Below are 24,588 nucleotides of genomic sequence, written 5' to 3' on the forward strand. Positions count from 1 at the left end.
GGGGATGACATGTGACAAAGGTCCTCGGCTCGATTCGAACCCAGGACCTTGCGGTTACATGGTGTGTAGACCACGGAGCCACCAAGACACCCAGAAATCTCACTGACGTTACTGACATACTGATCTCTCCTCAGGACTTACCTCTCTGGACCATCAGGTTTGGGTTGACGGCTCTCAGCTGGCTGACGGGAACCAGTTGGACCAGTTTACCGTCCACTTTCCGGTAGATCTGGGTTCCTGCCGCTGTTCGCACCGTTTGCAGGACCATCCTCTGTGTTGCGGTGGACAGTGCCGGAGCCGGCGGCCGGGTCAACAGGCCCGGCACCGGAACCGTCCCGCCAGTCCCCGGGACTTGAACCATCAACACCTGAGGCTTGTTGAGAGCTGCAGTCGCTGGGGACGGATTTACAGGTGACACCACAGTGGGGGTCAGCTGGGCAACTGCAACCTTGGAGTCTGGAATTCAGAGAGCAACAGGGGGACGCAGTGAGGAGATCTAGGATTAACAGTCAGAATTACCTTAGTACAGCAAGCCTGTGATCCCACCTCCCACTGGCTTTCTTTGGTCTGAACCAGAGTGGAGAAGTTTTGTATTCGGTTTTCTTTGGTTCACACCGACCAATTACAAACCAACCAGGGCTTGTAAACACAAGTCACATGACTCACAAGTAGCGTGTTTATTGGACAGAGTTTTGGTCACCTGTCATCCTGCAGGTCAGAGATTTTGGCGGCGGGGGAGTCAAAACAAATCTGTAACTTTAGCTAAGCATTATGGACTTGTCTGCGCTCTTCTTCTCTGGTGTTCATACCAGAGAAGAAGAGCACATGAAAAAGCTGAATATGAGTATCAGCCCAGACTTCATTTTGTTCTGCTAGGCTTTCCAAGCATTAGGAACTGCATCCGTCTCCTTCTACCCATAATCCCTTGTGTTTTGGGGTGGTTTCCTGTAGTTGATCGGATTACGTTCAAAGGTCATTGATCTCACCTGGACAAACCAACTGAAATAAAGGAGGAAAGGCTGCAGAGTTCAGATAAACCGCTCTGAGCATGTTTGGCTGAACTCATCCTAGATGTTTTGGTGGAACTAGTGCAAAATAGTGAAGTACAGCAATTTTCAGGCCGCGTGGACATTCAGCGATATAATCTCTAAAAATCACATGTTTAGAATTAGATTTCAGAATTACATTAAAATGACAAGTGGACTACAGCCAGAAGGACCAAGCAGGAGACAGACAGTGAAGGTCTGGGGCTAAGACACAGCATGGAGTTTAAAACCCCAAGATCACACTCAATATGTTGAATGCATTGCAGTTGCATATGTTGAATGAACTGCAACGTAAGTCCATTCATTTCAAATGAATGTCACTGCAGCAGGTGTTGCACATTGGATTTACTCTACTTTAATGTTGATAATGCATTCATTAACTAAACTGAATGTTGTTTTTCTGTTTTCACTATTAATGAAAACCTTTCATAAGTGAATCAAATTTGCAATTAAACTGTATGTAGTATTACTGTAATCAATCCGAGTCACAGAATCCTTGTTTACAACTCTGCAACTCTGCTGCAGTTTGCAGCAACATAAATACATTAGAAATATATTAAGTGCGATCATGGAGACTATGGAATGTGCAAGCTGGAAAATGGAGGATATATGTAAAAGTATGTAACATCACCACCACTCATTGGTCCTGGGCTATGTGGTTTTGAATGAGATACCTGAAGAGATACCTTCACATTTTGAATCTTAGTTGGATTATTTGTCTTATAAACCGACTAAAATCCGAACTGTCAAGGTGTCACTTTGCCGCCACACCTAGAAGACCACAAACCACACATGAAGCATGGCCGAGCCGGGGTCAGAGGTTATACAAGACCAGTAATCCAAAGGACAAGACACCATGTTGGCACCAGGGTTCTGGGGGTCATAGGTTATGTATGGAGGAGTCAGTGGGGCATCATGGGAGATTGGTGGGCAAGTCAGGAGCTACTGACACCGTAGGTTTGCATGAGCTTGGTCGCAGATCATCCTCGCATGCTTCCATCTTTTTTGTCTCCTTCTACTGTTCTACTTAAAACATCTATACATAAACTTTTGGTTGGTTTTCACTTCGCAGCAGATGGAAACTCGCACTGTGTAGCTCAACAGCACTAACAGTGTCTGGCTTTGGCGTTTATTTTCCACTGGGGTCACCTATGCTAAAATGTATTCCCTCATAGCAGTGTTGAGTCCGACTTGGGTCCCAAGACATCAACATTGGGTCCCAATTTTGATGTCTTGGACTCAGACTTGCGTACTGAGGAATTGAACTTGGGACTTGATCACCTTAGGCATCAGCTACATCAGCGTTACCCTAAATTTGTACCTGATCATCTGGTTGGTTAACAAGATGTAGAAAGTTTATCTTATAACCACTGATGGGATGATGGTGGAACATATTGGTGAGCGTGCTATAAAATATGTTAATGGACAACTGAGGAAAAGACTGGTCCAGCATTAACTATTTGAACTCAAACTGATTACTTGGACACAGGCTTGGACTTTACTGCTGAGGACATGAGACTCAACTTGGACATGACTTGGATTCAGATTCGAACATTGAGGACTTGGGACTCGAGGTATGGTGACTCGGTGAGCCTTCACTAACTGTGCAGATGTTCTATTGTTACGCTGAGGCTGTGAATTCAGGTGAAATAAATCCATGACTCCAGAACTTCAGTGTCAACATGGCGTCCTTTACTGTTTGACCTGATGAGGCAGTTTTTCTGCTGTCTTGTATACTCCACCTCAACTCTGAGCCAAGCCAGGCTTTAAATAATACCTGCCGTGGGGGCGGAGCTAACAGAGGCCGCAGGCATCACCCTGATGTGGCTAGCCCCTCCCTGAGCGGCCGGGTAGACCACAGTCACCACCCGGTGCCCCACCCCCGGGTGCGGGCCCGGACCCAGAGGAAGGCCCGCCCCCGGCCCACCAGGAGCCTGAATAGGGGCGGATGGGGAAAGTTGGGCTGGAGGGGGTTGTGTGGAGGTAGAACCTGATTGGTCGGCCTTCCCCACTGTAGGCTGAGCCACTGTGAAACAGAGACGGTGTTGAGCGGTTAAGACTACAACTGATGCTGCGTTCCATTCTAAGTTGGAACTGGGAAATCCAGCTGGTAGATCGTAATTCAAACCTTCCAGGAGTCCAGCTTGGAAAAACCAGGCCAGAAACATCGACAGAGATTTTCTTTGCCAACGTAAAATCCTGTTCTAACGTGCTAACCTGTCGATATTTGGCAATGCTTGCTAGCTAGTTACCTTGGAATATTAGCAACTATAAGTGCAACTTTCCATTTCAAATTATGTTTTAATTTTTTATTATTCAAATTTATCTGTTCAGTCGTTTACCACACAGGTGTTTTGATAGATTTTAGGACACGCAGAACTGAACATCAAATTTAGGTGTATTTTAGGGATTATAAACATGTTAAATCTGAGCCTACGAACTGTTTACAGTGTTTGCTGCCATGTTGACGTGACGTCGGGTAACTGCATCTCAGAAACCTCGGGGTTGAGAAATCTCGTCCGTGTTTCCTACTTGGAATTCCAACTTCGAGGGCCGAACCATGGCAAATTTCTTGTTTAAAGTCAGAATTTCGGACTTTCCAACCTCTCTGGAACGACAACCCTGACCGGAAACTAACTTTTCCAGCCAGTGGCCATGGGGACAGCTGGACTCAACCCACCAGCTGCTTTCACCATTTTAGCAGCCAACTAGATGTTCAGAACAACAGGACTCCTGATGGTTGGTCACCTGGAGAGAAGACGAACTTACCAGACAATAACAAACATTTACCAGTGTTTGTCTGGTGGCCGGAGGTCATTTCATAGCCCGTTTACCACAAGTCATTTGTTGGAAGAACATTTCCACTATTTTCCATATTTCGCAACATTTCCAGTCATCCGAAAAATGGGTACAGAACTTTACCTCTCCTGTCCGGACAGGATTAGGAGTTCGAGACCATGCGAAGCACCAAGACCTCCAGGGTTTGATGCTCCACCCAGACTCAAAGGACAGTTCCTGCATTCCCTCACTGTAGATGGTTTTCCAGCTTTTATCATGTTATCACAAGATATTTGCTATTTTTCCTTCATCTTAATTACTTACTTAATTAAAGTAAACATTTTTAACAAACGCTGTCTACATTTAGCAAGTTACTCCCAGTAAAGAAAAAGACAGCAATTTAAAGCTGGAATTGTGTAATATCTACTATTACCAAAACATGGAAATGGGGCAAATAGTGACCTGGAATCTGGATCTTGCCTCTTCTTGTTTACAGAGTACAGAAACCGGATTCCCGAATGCGTTCAACATTGTGTTTAATGTGTTTAATATTAAGTGGTGACCGGAACTTTTTTCAAAATGTAAATGTTTCCGGCCTGATATCAGCATTTAGATGCAGACTGTTGCTTCTCATTCACAGCGGATGGATCACCTTTACCGACTGAATCAGAGTCTCCAGTTCTTTTCTCTGCTGGTTGGAATTGAACGGGAGCAAATGAGCCGAGAGTTTTGACAACACTGATTTAAAAACTGAAATCACACTGGAATTATAAAGGGCAAACTTTCACGGTATTGCAAAGCATTCTGGATAAAATCATCTGGCACCAAATGTCAGACGTGTGTTCTAAGGTTTTCTCCTCACCTGCAGAGCCGGGCGGGGCGGCGGCCGGGCCGGAGGCGGCGGTCCGAGAGCTCGGTCCTGGAATCTGGCTCTGTGGGGGTTTAGAGGGGGAGGAGGAGGAAGAGGAGGAGGCTAGAGTCGGACCTCGCTGCTGCCTGGCGGCTCCCACCCGGCCGGTCAGGTAGGCCGCCAGGCGGTTCGCCGGGTGGAGCGCTCCCATCTCGCCCAGCTGGATCTTGGCCAGAGGGTAGAGCTTCCCGTTCACCTGAGCAGAGGAGAGGAAACGTTTCAGACTGCAGGATCACCGCACCTGGGAAGGGTCCAGCTGACATGGGTTTATGAAGCCAATTAAAATTTTTGTTATTTCCATCGCACATAACTTTCATAATGTACATATTTTCCATTTGTTAATGCTTTGTCTTAAAATGTTCTGCTGCTGTTACTTGCACACCCTGCCTACATGCTGTAATTCATGTAATTTGTGTTGTTTTTAAATACAGCCCCATTTTCTCTATTCGTATTTATATTCTATTTTTCTTTGCTGTATCCTGTCACTATTTGCTTCTGGTCCAATTATCATTAAAGTTTGTCATCTCATGCTGTGAGTTGAGCTGATTCTCCTGAGCTCGTCACAGGGTTTCATTTAGACATCAAACTCAATGACTTTTGAGGTGTTGGGTGAAATTTAAGGACTCAAAATTGGTAATTGGTATGTAGAATTGGTTGAAATGAAAACCTCGGGGGAAATCCTGATGAAATCCTGGGGCCGGATTCACAAAACCCTCTTAAGAAAAAAAATCTTCTCAAGTGCCATTTCTTTCTTAACTTTAGTCTTAAGAAAAAAAAAAGGAAAAAATGCTATTCTCAAAAACAGTTCTTATATATTTTCTTAACTTTCTTCTTATGTTTCTTTCTAAGAAAAAACTTAGGAATAAATGGTATTCTTGAAATGAAAGTTCTCAAATTTGTTCTTGAATTTTTTCTTAACTTTAAGACGGCCCTTCACCTGTCTTAAAACTCCTACAGTGAAAAGGTAAGCCTCTAATATCATATATTTAAACACATTTTAGACAAGTAGGTTATAGTTCAGAGTCTTCATAGGTTCCCCTACACCTAACATTAAGATGAACATTTATTGTAAAGCTTTATTTGGTGTAGGGCCAGGTAGGCCTCTGTCTCATGTCTGTTGGAAATAAGATGCAAATTTTACAGTTACCAACAGCAACCAATGTTTAAATCTTTGCTCTAGTTGCTCTAAATAGGTTTTTCCCCAATTGTTTTGTACATGGAAGCACTTTGGGTTGCCTCCTAGCCTTGTCTCCTAGCCTCCTAGCCTTGCCTCCTAGCCTCCTAGCCTTGTCCTCTAGCCTCCTAGCCTTGCCTCCTAGCCTCAGTGGCAGTAAGCCTAAAGTTTATTTACCAGAATTAATTCAGGCCCTATTTTGAGAAGTTCTTAAGTTGGAAAATTAAAGAAATTCGTAAGAAATGAGACTGTTACTAAGAAAATATTGAGGAATTGCTCTTAAGAGCCTTCTTAAGAACTTCCTAAAATTTCCTCTTATGTCATTTCTTAAGATCTATCTTAAGAACACATTGGTGAATCCGGCTCCTGGTTAGATGCTTCATGTTTAACCTGCAGATCTCCATCCCAGGTGTTTCCTCAGGATGGGACGGAGAGAACTGAGGCAGTTTGGGCGCTAAATTTAAATTTTTCAAGGCCGTACATTCATTTTCAAAAACTGTTAAAGCCTCGTTTCATTTTTCTCAAATCCACAAACTTTCAACAATTTTCAAGTCCTGTGGGATCTGCAGTCAGGACCAAACATGGAGCGCTCACCTGCACCAGGTGGTCCGTGCCGCCCGGCTCCTTCCTGCTGGCCGACAGGAATCCGGCGGGGGAGATCCCAGTCAGGAAAGGAAGCGCCATACTCCTCCGCTTCGTCTTCTCTGCTCTCCCTTTCATTTCCTCTCCGCTCTTCTCTCTCCCATCGTCCTCCTTGGCGTCCGAGAAGTCCTCCTCCTCCTCCTCGATATCTCCCTCCTCCACCTCCCTCTGCCAGTCTTCCAGACTCTCCTCCCCCTCCTCCTCCGCCGCCTCCCTCTCTCCTGTCTGCTCCTGCGGTTTTTCCGGCGTTTCCCGGCCCAGTCTGGGTTCGGAGATGTGGACTTTGTAGTGGACGCAGCGCTCGACGCCGTCCCCCTCCACGTGCTGACTCAGCGGGTTGATGAGGTAATTTTTGACCCAGAAGGGCTGGCCGAGTCGGTCCTGAGCCATCGCCTCGCAGACCTTCTTCAGGACGTGGTTCCGGTCGGCGTCGCAGCGCCACCGACACTCCGCCATGATGGCCAGCCGCTTCGACGGCGTCGGGTCGCGTTCCGCCGGCTGGTCGCACTGCGCCGGCTGATGGGGGGCGGCTACAGCGCCAGGACAGACATTTAAAACTTCACTTTTATTGTACACTTTCTACTAATTTAGCTGGAACTGAGTGACTTACAATGTGTGCAACAGCAGAATAAGTCAATTAAAAGCCATGGAGCCATGCCAGTAAAGTGTTGAGAACGGCTTAACCAGATTTTTGATGAAACTTGGTATTCTAAATAAATCAAAAGCTACCATAAAAGCTTGGAGATCTGCCTGGTATTCCTTAGCTGGTTGTCTTCAAAGTAGTTTGAGTATAACTGCATACTTTCTCATAGGTTAATACACAAGTTAATACATGGGAATAGGGTCATTAGAGAGGGAAGTGTTACTGCTCCTTCTTCTGATAATATTGATGCATCTCAACTCATCTAATGTAAGGATAAGCAATAGGTAGCAACTACACTTGGATGTGCCAAAAAGTGAAAACATCTCGGTCTCACAAGTCAGAAAAAACATCAGGACACAATTTCCCCCTAGGGAGTGATGGAAGGAAGGTAGGAAGGAAGGATGGATGGATGGAAGTGAAGAAAGAAGAGAGTAAAGTGTCTGCCCATCCCTGGACATTAAACCCACCCGGTGGATTGGAGGATTTGATCTTTGTTTTCTTCGGCGGAGCGTCTTTCCTCTTCCCAGCTTTAGTCCGGCCCTCTTTCGCCTGGCCACGCCCCTCCTGGAGGAAACACTTCAGTCTGTTAGCAAACCTCGCTGGAAAACCAGTTTGTTCACATTTATTCCACAATATCTAGTCTAATTTACCAACCACGTCTTAATTTGTCAACCAAGGGACAGTATCATGGTGGATACGGCCTGGACCTCTGGGGCCGTATTCACAAAACATCTTAAGGCTAAAAGCAGCTCCCAACTTGCTGATTTAGGAGAAACTCCTAAAAATAATGGGTGTCAGTCCTAATTTTAGGACTCCTAAATTTTTGGTCTAAGAGTATTTCACAAAGCGTTTTAGCACTAAAACCAGCTCCTAAATCTATGAAAAGTCAGGGGTAGTCAAGAGGACTCCTCAGTCACTAAGACCAAATCACAAACAATCCTAAAATGGCTGCTGCCGGCAATCCGCCTCGTAATCGGGTCAACATTTTACAAACATTTAATGATACTGAGCTTTTAAAAAGGTATCGCCTTAATCGCGAGGGTATTATGATCACAGAGCCCGTCAGGGATGCAGCCACTTCACCAACAAACAGAAACAACCCAATAACACCGGAGATCAAGGTTGTGACAACTCTACGCTACCTGGCCACAGGGAAAATGCAGCTATGATGACATGATTATGAATTATAGATAATAGAAATTATAGATACATTATAACACATTATAATATAGATTACATTACCAAATTTTCCTTTAATAATGTCCTTCCTTTCATGCACAAGTTGGGCAAGAAGTAAAAGCTGTTCTTGCGTCCAGTTTGGTTTTCGTTTGCACAATGTTACTACTCGCCATGGTTATTCTAGTCTGATAATTAAAAGGCTGCTTATATGAATATCCGCTAATTAACGAGCTGCCAGACATGCTGACAATTAGTTGCACATATACTTTCATGTTAAATCCGTGACACTTAGCCTATATTTTTTATTTTAAAATCTTTATTTGAATATGGCAACATGATACCTCCTACAGTATTTCTATGATGAATTCACTGACAGAGACCCAGCCCCTATCAGCCAGTCACTGTTTCATGAAACATGACATCATCCATAACAACGAGGTCAACCCGCCCTTTCTCTTAGCTTAAGATTTCTCCCCATTCCTTAGCAAAAGTTGGTCTCAGCAGCTTTGTGAATAGGTTTTAAGAGGAAACTCTTAGCTAGGATTTTTTAGTGCTATTTGGGAGTCCTCCTAGTGGTAAGATAAAATGTTTTGTGAATACGGCCCCAGGGTGTGAAGCTGATTTTCAAGATCTTAAGTAAATAATTCTGCAGTTTTTGTGATAAACGCATCAACTCTTTGGATCTCTGTTAGTTGCCTCATGTTGCTTTGAAAACTCACATATGAAAGCGGTGATTGTTTTAAAGCTGTTGCTAATAGTAGAAATGGGACGATATACTGAAAATCAATATATCTCAATACAAAAATGTGTGTCAGGAACATGAATGGTGATATTAGCTGCATGTTATTCTGCTGTAGTAATCACAAATGAGACGCTTGACCATCACAGTTTCACAAGCTCTCCATCCAAATTATGCTAATTAGCATTCAACGCAATATGACTGGCCTGCTTACTTCAAAGTTAAAGTCCTGTGTGTTATTTTGTGTTTATCCCTCAACCAGCCAATCAGCAGCTTTACCTTCTGGTTGTGTTGCGGTGTCTTCCTGCTCGTGTAACCTCTGACCCTGGCACAGCTCTTATCGTCCACACCGCTCTCCTGGAGACACAGGAGGGCAGAGAGACAGCTTAGACTTAGACGGTTCTGCTTCTGTTCTGTTTCATGTAAATGTCTTTGTCAATGTCTTATAGGCAAGGCAAGTTTATTTATATAGCACATTTCAGCAACAAGGCAATTCAAGTGCTTTTTTAAGTGCTTTATATAAAACATTAAAAGCATCGAGACAAAGTGAAAAGGATAAAATTCATATAAAAGAACAAGCAAAATGCATTGCATTAAAAGAATCAAATCAAGTAAAATGGAAAGATATTTTTACCCCTAAAGGAAACACAGAATCAAGCGGCGTTACTTCTTGGTATTGAGTATTCACTCTGACACTGCTGACACTGTCAACCAGGATACCATGAAGTGTGCCTTACCTCTCCAAAGATAATCACAACTTAAAAGACTTTTTGTCGGCCTCACCGGACAAAAATATGTATAGCGCTATAACTTTTTGGAGAGTGAACTCCCTCAATATACCTATAAACCTGTATGAGCTGGGCACCAGGACTGGGTGTAATGTACTAAAATAAAAATCAATCAAAAAGAAAATACATGAGTGTCCTTACAGCGGAGCAGGGCAGGCAGACGGGTTCTGGAGCGTGGATCGGGTCTGGATCTCTGTCTCCGCTGTCTTTCCTCCACAAGGTCCGGACCCGCTGAGCAGGCTGGGAAACGCTGTCCGCCTCCTTCAGGACTACAAGTGAAACACAACAGTCAGCTCTACACACACAGACAACTGGTGATGTGTAAATTTGCACATTCTGTAGATAATTTATCAACATGGACTGAGTGAATATGTTGATAAGAGTGATTCGCTTGTACACACAACTGCATAAATTGAAATAGTAAATTGTTACACTACTGGTTACCGGTCAAAGTAAAAATTTTACCATAACCGGTTACCAATTAACCAGACAGCGCCGGTGCAGGAACTTACCATAGGCCATCTTCATTCTCTTCCTCTTCCTCTTCCTGGGCGTCCCCTGGTCCGAGGGGCTGGAGTCCGGTCCGTCCAGGTTCTTCAGCAGAACCACCTTCTGTTTGAGGCAGCTGCAGCCGAACATGCAGCCGGGCCGTCCGCAGTGCGTCAGCCGGGCGCCGTGGGCCAGGCTGACGCACACGCAGCCCAGCCGGCAGAACTCGTTCAGGCAGGGAGGAGCGCGCCGCTTCACCAGCCGGATGGGAGCGGTGGGATTCTCACAGACGAAGCCCTGAGGGACGGAGAGGAGGCTCAGAGGAGGCTCAGAGGAGGCCCAGAGGAGGCCCAGAGGCTCAGAGGAGGCCCAGAGGAGGCTCAGAGGAGGCTCAGAGGAGGCTCAGAGGACGGCTCAGAGGAGGCCCAGAGGAGGCTCAGAGGAGGCTCAGAGGACGGCTCAGAGGAGGCCCAGAGGAGGAGGCTCAGAGGAGGCTCAGAGGAGGCTCAGAGGACGGGTGGCGGTGCAACACTGCTGTGTTCCGATACCAGATCAATATCAGCTCAGCCTTCGTCAAATCGAGAGCGCTAAAAACTCCAGTGCAGTCTTGCTGCATAGTATTTGACTAGTAAGTCAACTTTTGATGTCATTACAATGCTAGCTAGCCAGCGAGGTTAGATTTTGCCAAGAAAAAAAAACACTGTTTACATTCTAGGTCATATATTTTTGTAATTCCTCTTCCGCGGCCGGCAGAGGGCCACGACCACGAGCACAAATCCAGCACAAATCGCAGATTGCTGCTTTAAATTTAATCTTTTCTTATTTTATCATAGACATGGTTAATTTCTGTCTGTTTCTGACTGAACTGATCATTTCATCACTGATCCATCTCATTGATTTAGTGTTTAGATAATGTCAGCTTGTTAGCTAGCTAACCATAGCATCTGGTCAGCTAACATCACTGTCTTGTTAACACATCTGATTAGCACACTAGCTAATGCATCTAGTAGCAGCTAGCGTTAGCATGTTCACATTAACATCAGTGTGTTTGCTTAATGAGCCTGCTGGCTTAGCAATAAAAAAACAAAATTGCTAGCCATATGTAGCTTAGCTTTCCAACATTTCATGGCTTTGTGAAGCGAGGATAACAACATCTGCACTATGGTTGTTAGCAAAATCTTTTTAAAAAATTCAGTACAACATTAGAATCTGTAATAACTTAGTCATATGTAATTTCTAAGAATAGAACGATTTGCAAACAGGATCCAAAAATCCCATTCATTTTCACCATAGGCAAAAAAAAGATGGATCCGGACAGATTCTGAAAACCCCGAAATGACGACAACACTTGAGAGGACGATTACCGCTGTATTATCTTACCATTAAGGTGAAGAGTGAGGTCAGAGCTATGGCTGCCCTCTCCTCGGTGATGCAGGTCCTGGGCCGGCCCTCCCACACCACCCCGTCCTCCAGATCCTTCTGCTTCAGCAGGGCCTTGGTCACCAGGGGTTTGCCGTTGGGTTTGGACGTCTCACCGCTCTGGTCGGCAGCGTCACCGAGCTCAGAGTCCGACTCCAGCGGAGCCATGTCCTCCGAAACCCCCGGCGGTGCGGTCTTTGACGGGGAGGGACTGAGGGTTTGGGATGAGGCCTTGGCTTTGCGTTTTCGTCTTTTTCTCAAGGTGGGATCACTTGAATCATGGGTGATGGGTGCTGTGTGATCAAACAGGGGTAAAGCTGTCTCTGACTTGGTGTGGTCGGTGTTTGTAGCCCTGGCTTTGAGATATTTCTTTGATCTGAGTTGGTCAGTTGATGAGTCAGTGAAGGGAGCTGTGTGTTCTGATGGGGGTGTGACTGCCTGGGTCTTAACGGCTTTAATGGGAGATGGGGACGGGTCCATGTGTTGTGTAGGGGCAGGTGTCACTGTAGCAGCCGCTGAAACAGGACTCAGTGAAGGCGTTGAAATAGCAGCAACTGCGATTCCTGGTTTGGGTTGGTTCTGCTTAGAACCCACCGCCTTCTGCTTCCTGTCTCCTCTTCTTGACTTCTTCAGCCCCATGGGGGTCAGTTTGGGTCTCTTAGAGGGCGGGACGAAGCCAGATATGAGGGCCGAGGTGGGGGAGGCGAGGGTCTGTTTCTTGAGGACGCTGTCGAGCGTGCGGACGTAGCTGGTGCTCCGGGTGGGAAGCTCGTACACCACCGGCTCCGCTGCCGCCTGGGAGAAGCTGGCGGCGCGTTCGTCAATCAGCTTGCCCTCATTTTCTAGATACTCATCCAGCATGTCACTGCAGAAAGCTGACAAGTTCTTCTTGGGGACATCTGAGCTGGGACCAGCTGGAGAACATAACACAGATGAGAAATAAAATTAAATATAACTAAATGTCCTCAACGGTATTAAGGCTTTTATACGATGGTTACCAACACGTGTACTGTCTGAAAGGTTTTAAGAATTAAAAAAACAGGAGAAAATTAATATTACTATCTTGCTCACTGGTTACAACAAAGTTATAGCAACTAATAAGGCCCGACTAGCTGTGCGTTATGGAAAGAAGTGACATCACGTTTGGAATATCTTTGTTTGGAATATCTTCGATCAATCAGATTGCTTGTTTCATTGTTGGATTCAATCATTTTATTGCCATGTCAACATAGTTGATAGGAATTTGTCTTGGTTCACTCTCCTACAACAACAATGCAACAGCAGCACACAATATACACACAGTAAACCAGTAAACAGCAATATACAACACACAGAATTTACATTTACGGCACAATACCCAGAAAACAGCATGTTATCCAGCATGTAGTAAAGTGCATACCGTGTTAAAGTGCTGGTTAAGTGCATTTAGAGATAATCAGTGCAAGTTCAGATGCCTGATGGCTTTGAGGTAGGTGCTATCCCTGAAGTGAGATGTTCTACACTTAATGCTTGAAATTAATGTTTGAAATACCCGTTGAATAATGAACATTCAATATATCAATAACTTAATTACCTTCAGGTTTGGATGTTGAAGGAGTTGGCAAAGGCTCTGATGGAGCAAACTTATCTCTCCAGCCTTTAATCTGGGTGACATCTGTCGTCTTGCCTGTCCTGGACACGAACGCAGCAGAAACACCTGGAACAAACAGGAACATGGTCAGACCTGATGGAACTTTATACTGATGACCACTTTTTACATTTTAGTGTTCATTTATCTGGACTAGTGCTTGTCACATTATATTACAAAGTTCAGACATTTGTCCTTCAGCTACTATAAAATGGCTTCTTGTTATTGTTAGCATTTCTTGCCGGCTAGCGTGCTTCCAGCTGGATGATACACAAACTTTTTCACCATAATGTGGCAGGAGCCTGGTGGAGATACAGTAGATAGCATGACATTTTGGAATTTTAGTGTTTTGTTTCCAGTCACTCAAATCATAGGAGGAATTTTTTCTGTCCTGTATTTCCTGTTGAAACAGGATGTGGGGGCATGGGGATGTGGGGGCGTAAACCAATGGGAGATCAGTTAGGGAGAGAAAGGCAGCTTGATTTGATAGGAGGGGCGGGACTGTTCAAAAATCTCTGATGTTTTATTGGCCATAATTTTTATGTTGCCTCCTGGTGCAACATGAGGTCACAGTTGGTGGAGGTAGATGTCAGGCATTACACAGATTTCGGCTTGGTGTTTAGTTACTCTTTAAACATATCAGCCCCCAAGCAAACGAAGTATGACCATGTCAAGCTTCAGCTGAATGGGAGGCAGGTTAGTCTGAGGCTGAACGGGAGGCAGGTTAGTCTGAGTCTGAACGGGAGCCAGGTTAGTCTGAGGCTGAACGGGAGCCAGGTTAGTCTGAGTCTGAACGGGAGCCAGGTTAGTCTGAGGCTGAACGGGAGGCAGGTTAGTCTGAGGCTGAACGGGAGGCAGGTTAGTCTGAGGCTGAACGGGAGGCAGGTTAGTCTGAGGCTGAACGGGAGGCAGGTTAGTCTGAGGCTGCTAACTTTGCGGCGGTGCCAGAGGTTCAGATAGCGGCTCCACACAGACTCCGGGCGGAGGGATCGGCAGATGAACTCCCAGGTACTGCAGGTCGATGGCTTGTGTCGGATCCAGCAAGCTCATCTTCAGTCCAACTGGATTTTATAGATAATGGACAGAAAAATTCTGTCAATGCATTAAACTGTGGGAAATCACAGTAATTTAATTAAATGATGTACAATAAATGATGTCAAGCTGCCAATCCTTTATTAAGCATATATAAGTGAATACTAACACTTTATGATCTTGGTCTGCAAAATGCGACAAATTATCCAAGTAGTTACATATTTCCATAATTCCACATCCACTGTGAGCGTACCTTCCTGCAACACAGGATGGATGACTTGTCTGTGTTTCATCAGCTTCACGTCCCTCAAAAGAAGCTTCTCACAGGCAGCTATTCTCTCCTCTAGGCTGTCTGCAGTTTCAACTGGAGAAAAACAGCTTCTTAAGATCCATGCTTACTGAAGTAAGGGAAATATACGGTTTCCCACTGGGAATATAAACCTTTCTGTCACAGTATGTCTACCAATTGTTGCTTACCATTCTGAGTTGCCTCGGTGAGTTGCTGTGGTTCAGTGACAGCGGGCCGCTGAGGTTGTGCGATCGTCTCTGGGCCTTCAGAGGAATCCCCCAGGTGAAGCCTAAGGGCTTCCTGAAATGTGACTTATGCTTTTAATTCTCTGTATGCATGTTATGCGTTATGCATGTTATAAAGTGAGACCTTAAATTATTCCTTACAAATAACATTAACATCATAGGCAAGCTAATGATTGCGATAAAGATAAAACTGAATGAGATAAAACCAAATTTAGATTTGCAGTTCAAACAAACCAAAAACTAGAGGGTTACCAAAGAGCCAGGCCCTGTTCCTCACACATGGATAACTGTGTTAGCTGGATAAGTTAGTTGACCATTTGACATAAGCCTGGGATTTTCTTTTCTTGAAGCAAGCTTAAAATTTTGTCTAACTTGTTACCAGAGCAATAAACCTGCAAAAACACAGGCTTAGTCAGTTAGCTGGATGTTAGAATGTTGAAGTCCTGCCAACTGCCAAGAGAGAGGTAGACAAGAGTTACCATAGAGAAAAACTAAAAGTCTGTATCTTCTTATGAGCAAACAATGACACAACCTCACTCCCAAAACGATGTTTTCAAAATATCAGTCTATAGAAAATTATAATTTTTAATTTTATCCCAAATGTACAATTTTGTTTAATATCTACACAACAGAGAGGGCAAACAGCGCAGATGCATAACCTCAATGCCTGTTCACAATCTCTGCTGCATTCTCCAGGTGGAGAGGTAATGTTGGAAGGCTAGATTAGATCCACTAGATCTAGATTCATTAGATCCAGACTCCCTACTTTACCTACCATTGCATGCGCAGTCATCTGCCATCTCTCTCCACCACCTAGCTGAGGCACTGACATAATACTTCCACACTGTTTGCCCTCTCTGTTGTGTAGATTTTAAATTAAATTGTAAGTTTGGGGATAAAAATTAGAAATCTTTTTGGGAGTGAGGTTCTGTCATTGTTTGTTAATAAGAATTTTTTTTTTTTAGTTCACCTTTATGATAAATCACCACTGTGTAACTCTCTTCTGAGTCCAGGCATGTTTTGGTGGTAGGCAGGACTTCTAACACTATGACCATGCCTTTTTAAGCTTACCCCATCCATGAACTAATTTCCAAGGTGCTATAAGACAAGCTTTAAGAAAAGAATGTGTATTGAGAGATCAGGGAGTTCCTTTGACTAACTCAACATTTTTTATTTAAAAGACAAGTTTTCTTCCAATTTTTTCCTACGACTGCTCTCTCATTTTAGAGGCTTGACAGTGTTGCATTTTATAGTTAAAATGTGTTTTTACATAAGTTTAGATATAGATGTTCCTCTCTTGCTCAGCTGCAGTAAAAAAAAAAAAAAGCGTCTTTCTTTTTAGCCATGCTGCCATAGCAGCCAATCTTATGATTCCTGATAATGGTTTCAACTCTCGACTCATATTTCCTTTATTTCAAAACGGGACTGAGAAATTATCCAAGATAACTACATCCCTGTTTAATAAATCAATCCACTGGTCTGCATTTGAGGAACTGAAATACATAGAGGCAGATTCGCAAGATATTTGAAATGGCAGGCATCTAATTAGCCTGAATTAACTAAATGATGTACGAGGTATCAAGCACACCAAATTGCAAAGAGTTCCGCTGTATTTCTACATCTGGTGGCATACAATGGAGTTCACCTTTCACACCACTAGGTGGCACATGAATCCACCATCCACTGCACTAGCAAATACAACAGTTTGATTTTACCTTTGATGTGAAAGAGACAAATAACTGCTCCTCCACTTCCTCCAGGTTGGGTTGCATGCTGGTATCGGTGGCGTCGACCTTGCTCAGAGCCTTGTCTGTCTGAGGGGGCCTTCCCCGCCGCGATTTCTTCTTGCATTTCTGGGGCTTGTCGGCTATAGATGGCTGTACTTGCTGAGAGGGACCCTGTGCACTGGCTGTTAACGTACTAGGAGTTGGGCAGGGAATTGGCGCTGCCTCAGTGTTTGAGAAATCAACCTCCATTCCAAGGTCATCATCAGTAGAAAAAAAGTGCACAAGGTCTGCGATTGAAGGCGTGGGCGACAATCCTTCCCCGTCCAATGAAGAAAAGGTTGGAGACAGTGGTAACTGAAGTACGAGGGGAGACAATTCTCCTGGAAAGGGTAGCGACTGATCGTTTTCTTGAAATGGCGTAACTGGGTCAGACGAAGGCAAGGATATGGCAGTGCCAAGAACCTGCGGATCAGGGTGCGAGGAAGTCTGGGAAGGCAACAAAGGTTGAGTACTGGAAGATAATAGAGGACCTGGTTGTGGTGTGGGTTGAAATGATGTAAATGTGGTTAAGAATGGGTCAGGTAGAGGTAACACTGTATGCCATTTAAACACAGATGCGGCAGAATCTTCACTGTGTGGTAACTGTACAGGTGGTACAACTTTTGAAGTCGGTACCGAGGGAGGAGGGTTAAGCTCTAATGCTAAAGCAGAAGGCAGGGAGGGTAAAGGTTCTGGCGAGCTCGCAGGTGACAAAGACTCAAAGCCAAACGGTGAACATTCAGAGTCAGGGAGCAAGGGGGCAGGCCTCATGGTGGACGGGCTTAATGGTAGTGTGGTAGACTCTTTAAAGGTCTGTGTTTGGGGTGCGTTAGGGATAGGTAACACTGTGTCAAAGGTTGGTGACGACATAGGAGATGCAGAAGAGGTAGTAAGACATGAGGAGATGGTAGATACAGTTGTCCCAGGGGTATAGAATGGCTGATCCGAATTGGGTAACACTGGTGCACTATCTGGTACCACTGGCTCTGGACTTTCAGCAACTGGAACTGAGGCCAGACAATCAGTTCTTGGTCCCCCATGATCTGTAGTGGCAACTGCAGCAAAACATGAAGCACTGGAAGCCTGGTGACCTGTTTCAGTCGCTTGACCAATAACATTCAATACCTTTCCAGCTGGATGAAGATCTGAGCTAGGGCAACTGGAGGCTTGGCTGCCCGGTGTGTTGACTTCACCTCTGAGATCCTTTGAAGGATCAGTTGGTTTGCTGGTGTGATCAATAAGTGGACCAGCAGACACCACAGTAGGAGTTGCTAACAGGGATTCAGGTGGTAATGCTGGAGGAGACTTCGGTCTGGTCTTGAGCTGCCTGGGCTTCAGTCGATGCTGTTTCAGAAAAAGAGCAAGGGCTGGCAGAGGCAAGGGTGCAGGCCGTTTATGTGGCTTCACATTCTCCTCAAGTTGAGCTTCGGGCTTACTTTTTCCGTCAGAGTTCACAGAGGAGTTTAGGGACACTGCTGAAGCAGGAGCAAGCACTGCTGATGACTTATCGACCACAGTACAGTCCGCCATAACAGTATCCTTCCAGTTCAATGAATTTATATGGTGCTTGTCGTCCTTTGAAGATTTCAAACCATTTTTCTTTGTTACATTTTCACCTGTCTTTGCAGATGATATTTCAGTATTTGTTTTGACAGACAAACTGTCATCAGCAACATCTTTTCCTTTCCTACTTTTGACAACTGTGTTCTTAATGTCGGTTTGCTCACTTCTGCAAGAAGTACTGTTATTGATGCACAATTGCTCCAAATTGCATCTTTTCAGTGAAACATGAGCCTCCCGAATCAGTTCAGAAAATAACTTCTGAGCAGGACGTGCATTACTGCTGAGGAAAAAAAGAATTAACAACAAATTAGTGATATCAATCATATAACCAGAACATTATATCCACTTGGAATATGCACTATAGGTTATCACACCACATGAATATGCTAACATAAACTACATTGTCAGATACTACAATGGTATACCCACATTTACCAATCAAAACCAAGCTTCATGTATTGACTAATGCTTGGTCTCAGAACAAAAGTACTAACCTATTAATTGATGGTCCAACTAGCTTATATATTGACATCTGAGGGTTGTCATGAAAAGAGATTTACATTCATGGTGTCAAGGCTTTATGCGGACTGGACAAGTTCTCATTTAGTTATAATGCATCTTATTGATTGTCCACACGCTATTGCCCTGTGTCACTGATTAATTGTATTCAAAAGTTTGTCTCATTGAGCTGGTCCAAAAGGAAAATGCATCAACCAAGGACAAAGACATTTTGATGTTTGCCAATTTGTGTAACCATAAGGCCCTTGGTCTGGAAGTCACAGTCTTTTATTTAAGTATTTTACTTGACGTTTCATTATAGTGCTCCCATCAGGCAAATAAGAGTAATATTGGTTGTAAAGGGGATTGGCACATTATCAATCATAGCGCAACATTTCAACACTCTAGCACGTTGTATCTCATAGAAAACTAACTAAACCCCAAATCCAAATTTGTGGTGAAGCCTGACATCTAATGGTGAAAAGTAGGGTACTGAACTGGCATTCTGCTATTGGCTGGTCTTTGGTGCTAGCTGATGTCACCACCTGTTGTACTCCATAGAAGTTGACATCAGCTGGCACCAAAGACCAGCCAATAGCAGAAGAATAACAGTGGCTGGATATGAATATAAACCCACAGGAACTCAAAACGGTTTGAGCCCCTACAGGGCTTGAACTCCTAGTGAAAGGTATAAGATATATGGAGCAACATTAGCTGAAGACTAAGAGAACAAGAGTACAACAGATGCAGTATCTGACAAAACACCGTCAGGTTATAACATTCAAGTTGTGCAATCAGATCTTGGCACATTAAAAAAAACACGGATATTCATAAGATGCTGGTCTTCAGTCTTGTACTTTCCTCCAAATTTGAGGTTTGATAGAGTTGGGAGAACAAGGCATTTTTCCCACTTAAGTGGTGCTCTTACCAAGAACTTTCTCCAGTGGCCTTGGCAGCTGACTGGTCTTTGTCTGTAGTGCAGGTTTTCTGGACATCTGGAGTCGGGGGTTTCTGGTCCACTACTTTTGAGCTTCTAGGCTTATGGTTTGCAAGCAATGACTTCAAGCTCTTTTTCACAGGATGTTGCTCGTTGGTTGTTGTACCTCCCTCTTTGTGCGAGTCTTTGCCAGTGATTGATTTCAGCTTCAATGCCCACGAACTGGATCCATCCTCCTTCAGTCCTTTAGCAAAGGGATTGTAGTCAACTTTCAGCTGAGCAAATCGCGAGTTCTGGTAAGCTGTGACCGCCATAAACTCAGTCTGGGGGAAAGTGAATGTTACAACATGGGGCCCATTTAGCTTTATGTTTTTAGCAGCTTTGTCAGACGGTATTACATGCAGTCGTGGCAAGTACCGGTGCATCACATGCAAGACAATGTTCCCCTCTTGGTCTGAGATGTCATTGGTGAGCTTAAGTTTGTAAAAGGACACTGGATTCTGCATCCAGTATTGCCCCGTTGAGGGAGACTCAGGATGAGCAAATGGCTGACTCTTTACGTGACGCTCTGCCTTCCCAGCAACTTGCCAGCTTTGCCCAGTCCACTTGTAGCGACTGTTGTCCACAGGTTGGATATCCATGATCAGAGAGTACTTCTTGGATGGCTCCAAGCCAGAGATGCGAAAACGGCAGTAGGGAAACATCCTGCTGCCTTGTTTAGTCAGAATCATCTCGGTTTTGCATCTGAAGAATTCGTTCCACATGCTGTTGTTGTCCAGCGTTACTTTGATGCCTTTGCAGATGCTATCGGGTGACAGGTTGTCCGATTGAGGATTCGAACCGGTAGGATGTTTCATCATGGGGAGTATAGCAGACACCTTGATGACTTCCTTTGTTGAGTACATGTTGGATTTTATCATCATGTCTGCCTCTTCGTTGGTTACAAGGTCACCTTGTTCCAATCCGCCTTCACTCGCCTTGCCTGGTTTCAGGACAACAAAGCATTTAGGCGGAGGGGCAGCTGCAGGCGCCGCTGTTGGGGCAGTCGCCCCTTCCTCATGAAACACCATGCCTTTCTGCTTCTTCTTAGAAGCCATGAACAAGTCACAGACATTTAAAGGGCAGGAGGGCCCCGCTTGTTATACATCTGTACGATGGTTCAAGTCAGCATCCTGAAAAACAACAGACTGTTATTTAGAATTATAAACTATGAACCACTTGTCATTGTCTACAATTTCTAAAGAAAAACCAAGGCAAGACCACAATGTCATGCTTTTATTCAAATGTTGGAAAGATGTCAATTCTTGGTATTGAGAGATATGACTCTACTGCTCTACTGGTGTCCCTATCACTTTGAGTTTTGAAAGGTATTTGGATGGAACCAATAACTCAAACTTCTGATCGGTTTACTCCTTCTTTGAATTCAGGAAGGGTCATGTTTGTTGTTGTTGTTGGACCCCAAACGTCAGTATTTGCATTCATATTATGCTTTAATTTTGAGTGACACATGACTGGGTGAAATAGAAGTTAAACCATGCTACACAGATAACTTCCCCATCAAAGAAAACCAATAACAAGCTCAGAAGCTTTGTTATTTAATTATGACGTTATGATTTAACGTGTAAATGGTTGAAAATATGATAAACAGTTGAGAAATAGGCTACAATATTCGTTTTTGTTGGTAAATAGTGTTGTTTGCAAACCAAATATTGGCGCGCAGGTTAGTGCACATCTATCTAAAAGCTATATTTAGGCTACACCCTGATTAAGGTGTTGATTTTGGGCTGCAGTCTTCCTATTTTGAGCCAGAACATCCTTCCTCACTTTATGCTCCTGAGAGGCTCTCAGTTCCCATTTAACAAACACTTATTCTTACCTTTTATTTTCTAACATTTACATGCTCAAAATTCAAAGCACAGCATTATTTGGAGGCCTGCTGCTTAAAAAGTTCATATTGCGGTTTCCCATCACATTGTAATCTTTATTGCTGCTCTTTATTTTGAGCAGCCTAGCTAATAAAATATACAAGTCAAAAGTTAATACATCACAAATCTACAAACACGGCATAAAAATGTGATTTTCCAGCTTCTATATCCAACTTGATTTTCACTTTCTGACAGTGTGGCAAAATTATTATTATTTTTTCTCTATTTAAGGTTAAGGTTTGGCAAAACATTTCCAGTGAAGTTAGAATTTTCTACAAGAGGAGAAACGTTGGCGGACGTTGGCCATAGCATCTGGTCTCCTTGTTAAGGTTGATTTTTTTGTGTTAAAGTGCCGCTGTCGCTACGAGCATTTGTAGTTCTATTTTGGTGATTCTACGCGTAGACCTCCGAAACACTAGATGGCAGTGTCATGCTTTGTTAATACAGAAGTAATAACAACAGTAGTAGTGTTTACTTTCTCTGAAACTTGTGTTCTGGGATATTTCTCATCACAAATTCAGTAATCTTTACAATTTGTGGATGTGCTGTCGTACAAATGAACATATCTGAAGCCTCTCAGCTCGTCTCTCTTCGATCTGCTCCATGTTGTCTTCACTATCGGCAGACATCAACCAGATAGGAGGAAATACGAAGCGGGCCAACCACAGGTTTTGTGGTCCTGCGTCGCTCTACACGCAGTCACAGCCTCTGCGGGCTATGCCGGCACTGCAAAGACCTATGGCGTAGCTCCAGAAGTATAAAGTGGGCTTAACAGGGATCAGCTGTTAAAGATGGCACCACCTTTTTATTAACTTTTGTTTGTTTTTAATATCATTTCTATTGTCTGAAAGTACGCTAAGGCAATGGAAGTTACAGCTACAACTACTTTGGTTTGGAGATTCAACCGAGCTGCCAAACAGTTGTATCTCACACTCAGCTGTTCAACAGCTTGGCTTGAGGAAAACATACGCCATTATAGTAGTTTCTGATTGGCTATCTTCACAATATAGTGTAACATGTCATAATAACGTATACATTATGTTCTCACATAATATGTAAGAAAGACGGCTTTTTAAGGTAGGCGTACTCCTTTCACACAGCACATCAGTGTGAAAGGGGCTTCAGATAAAGCAACACCATGTAGACATAACCTTTATCGCAGCCTGTGTGTTATGCTAGCAGGCTAGCATCCTCCCTCCAAATTGAAGTTGTAATGTAAGTCAACTGATAAGCATTGCGATCAGTTCTGATCAAAAAGACAGAAAAAATTTAAAGCTTTTTTTTTAAATAGAAGTGGTGTTGCGTTGGGTTAAAATTTCCAGTAACCTGTTGAGCATATCTCAAGCTGTTAGCCACTGAACTGTAGACCTTTTGTTTTCGCCCACAGGCATTACAGCAACTAAATACCACAAAGTCGTGTTGTGAACCAGCCGCTTCTCCATCGGCAGCACAAAGCATAAAGATATGTTGCAACTCTAGAAGTTTGCTCCAACACGACATGAACAGAGCCAGTTTTCCTGAGAAAAAAACCCACTCAACCTACAGTCTCCAACAAAAAAGTACAGGGCCTCCAAGTTTGACATTCCCTGTTTCAGTTTACTTTTTACATTATAGTGAAACATTTGTATTAATAGTATCAATTCCATAGTTCTTTAGTTTAGCTAGCTGTCCTGGTTGAAACACCAACAAGCCGCAGAGAAATTCCAAAAGAAGATGACCTGATTGATGCCACAGTGAGCACACCATACCATTACAATTCAATTCCTTGGCGCATTTAATGCGTTAGTTTCCAATGGTCCATTCATTTCCAATGACGGAATCAGTTACCGCTGTGATGCAGTGTGTATGCATTGGATTAATTATACTATTCCTTGATAATGCATGCATAAACTAAACATAATGTTGTTTTGCCCCAGATTTAACAGCGCTCTATTATGCTTTAAACATCTCATTGGTGAAACAAGTCAATTAAATTGGATGGTGTAAAAATGACCATGTCTGATTAGTTTTATCTCAACATGTTTGAACCTGTGGATCCTGCACATAGTATGTAGAAACATGTATGCATTACAGATTACATGAGATCCTTAATCAGCATTGCTGCTAGCTAGCAGGACCAGGCCTCGGGCTGAGCCCAGTAATGGCTTCCTAAACACCAAAGCTCTCAGTCGGTCTGTATCGTCCCACCGTGACCATGTGCTCTGGCACGCGCACGGATTACCTTCTGCATTGCCGAATAGATCGAGTATTTCGACGGTGTCACTTAAATCCAATCGTTATCCTGTATTTTCCCGTCCAGCACCCCAACAACATCGTGTATTTTCTAGCAGGGAGGAAAAAAACAGCATGCGTCCTTGCACGGTAACGTCACCGCCCGTTCTCATCCTCTCCGGTTCTGCGCAGCCTCGGCCGCCATCTTGTTGTCGCCACCTGGTTCAAAACAAGTCCCGGTCCTGACAGACTGGGACGCTGGAGGATCTGATGTCGTGTTTCCACAAGGAGAGCGGTCTGGGGAGACAGGGGGAAGCTGTCTGATGTCCTGTGGGACGTGATGTCAGGTTTACCTGTTGGATCTGACGAGAAGACTGTGAGCACCGGGATGACCGACACACCGAGACCTGGATCAGATAGACTGCTGCTGGCTGGGCTTTGTTAGCATAGCAGATACAGTTTGATGAGGGTTAGGCTACGTTTTTGTAATATAAACTGGATATGATGTTCTCTATAGACTGTGAGCGGTGGTACAGTCGGTATGGGACCGTGTACTGTACACGCTTTAACCGGAGACAGGCAGACTGCTTCAGGCAGAGCTGATGGACAGTTTTTAGTAAATCCTATAGGCTTCTTTAGTTTGTTAAATGTCAGGCTAAATATAGTTGAATAGACTCAACATCTGGAT

General features: G+C 44.0%; 1 protein-coding gene across 1 annotated transcript in view; it reads right to left on the reverse strand.

Moving 5' to 3' along the window:
• Positions 1-23,981, reverse strand: part of mgaa (MAX dimerization protein MGA a) — a 41,143-nt gene extending 17,162 nt beyond the window's left edge. The window contains exons 1-15 of the mRNA XM_071543967.1: positions 23,911-23,981; positions 19,756-20,936; positions 16,716-18,609; positions 14,944-15,055; positions 14,720-14,830; positions 14,367-14,495; positions 13,381-13,530; positions 11,769-12,721; positions 10,412-10,685; positions 10,041-10,168; positions 9,391-9,468; positions 7,661-7,757; positions 6,503-7,080; positions 4,687-4,930; positions 142-456 (exon numbers count right to left, since the gene is read on the reverse strand). Of these exons, the coding sequence (XP_071400068.1) occupies positions 142-456; positions 4,687-4,930; positions 6,503-7,080; positions 7,661-7,757; positions 9,391-9,468; positions 10,041-10,168; positions 10,412-10,685; positions 11,769-12,721; positions 13,381-13,530; positions 14,367-14,495; positions 14,720-14,830; positions 14,944-15,055; positions 16,716-18,609; positions 19,756-20,861 (6,169 nt within the window). The 5' untranslated portion in view covers positions 20,862-20,936; positions 23,911-23,981. The remainder of the gene's footprint in view (positions 1-141; positions 457-4,686; positions 4,931-6,502; positions 7,081-7,660; positions 7,758-9,390; positions 9,469-10,040; positions 10,169-10,411; positions 10,686-11,768; positions 12,722-13,380; positions 13,531-14,366; positions 14,496-14,719; positions 14,831-14,943; positions 15,056-16,715; positions 18,610-19,755; positions 20,937-23,910) is intronic.
• Between the last annotated feature and the right edge of the window lie 607 nt (positions 23,982-24,588).

The sequence above is a fragment of the Centroberyx affinis genome, unplaced genomic scaffold, assembly GCF_046629955.1.
Source record: "Centroberyx affinis isolate AG114_WGS23_722 - 3 ecotype Tasmania unplaced genomic scaffold, CSIRO-AGI_Caff_v1 ptg004428l_1, whole genome shotgun sequence".
NCBI lineage: Eukaryota > Metazoa > Chordata > Actinopteri > Beryciformes > Berycidae > Centroberyx > Centroberyx affinis.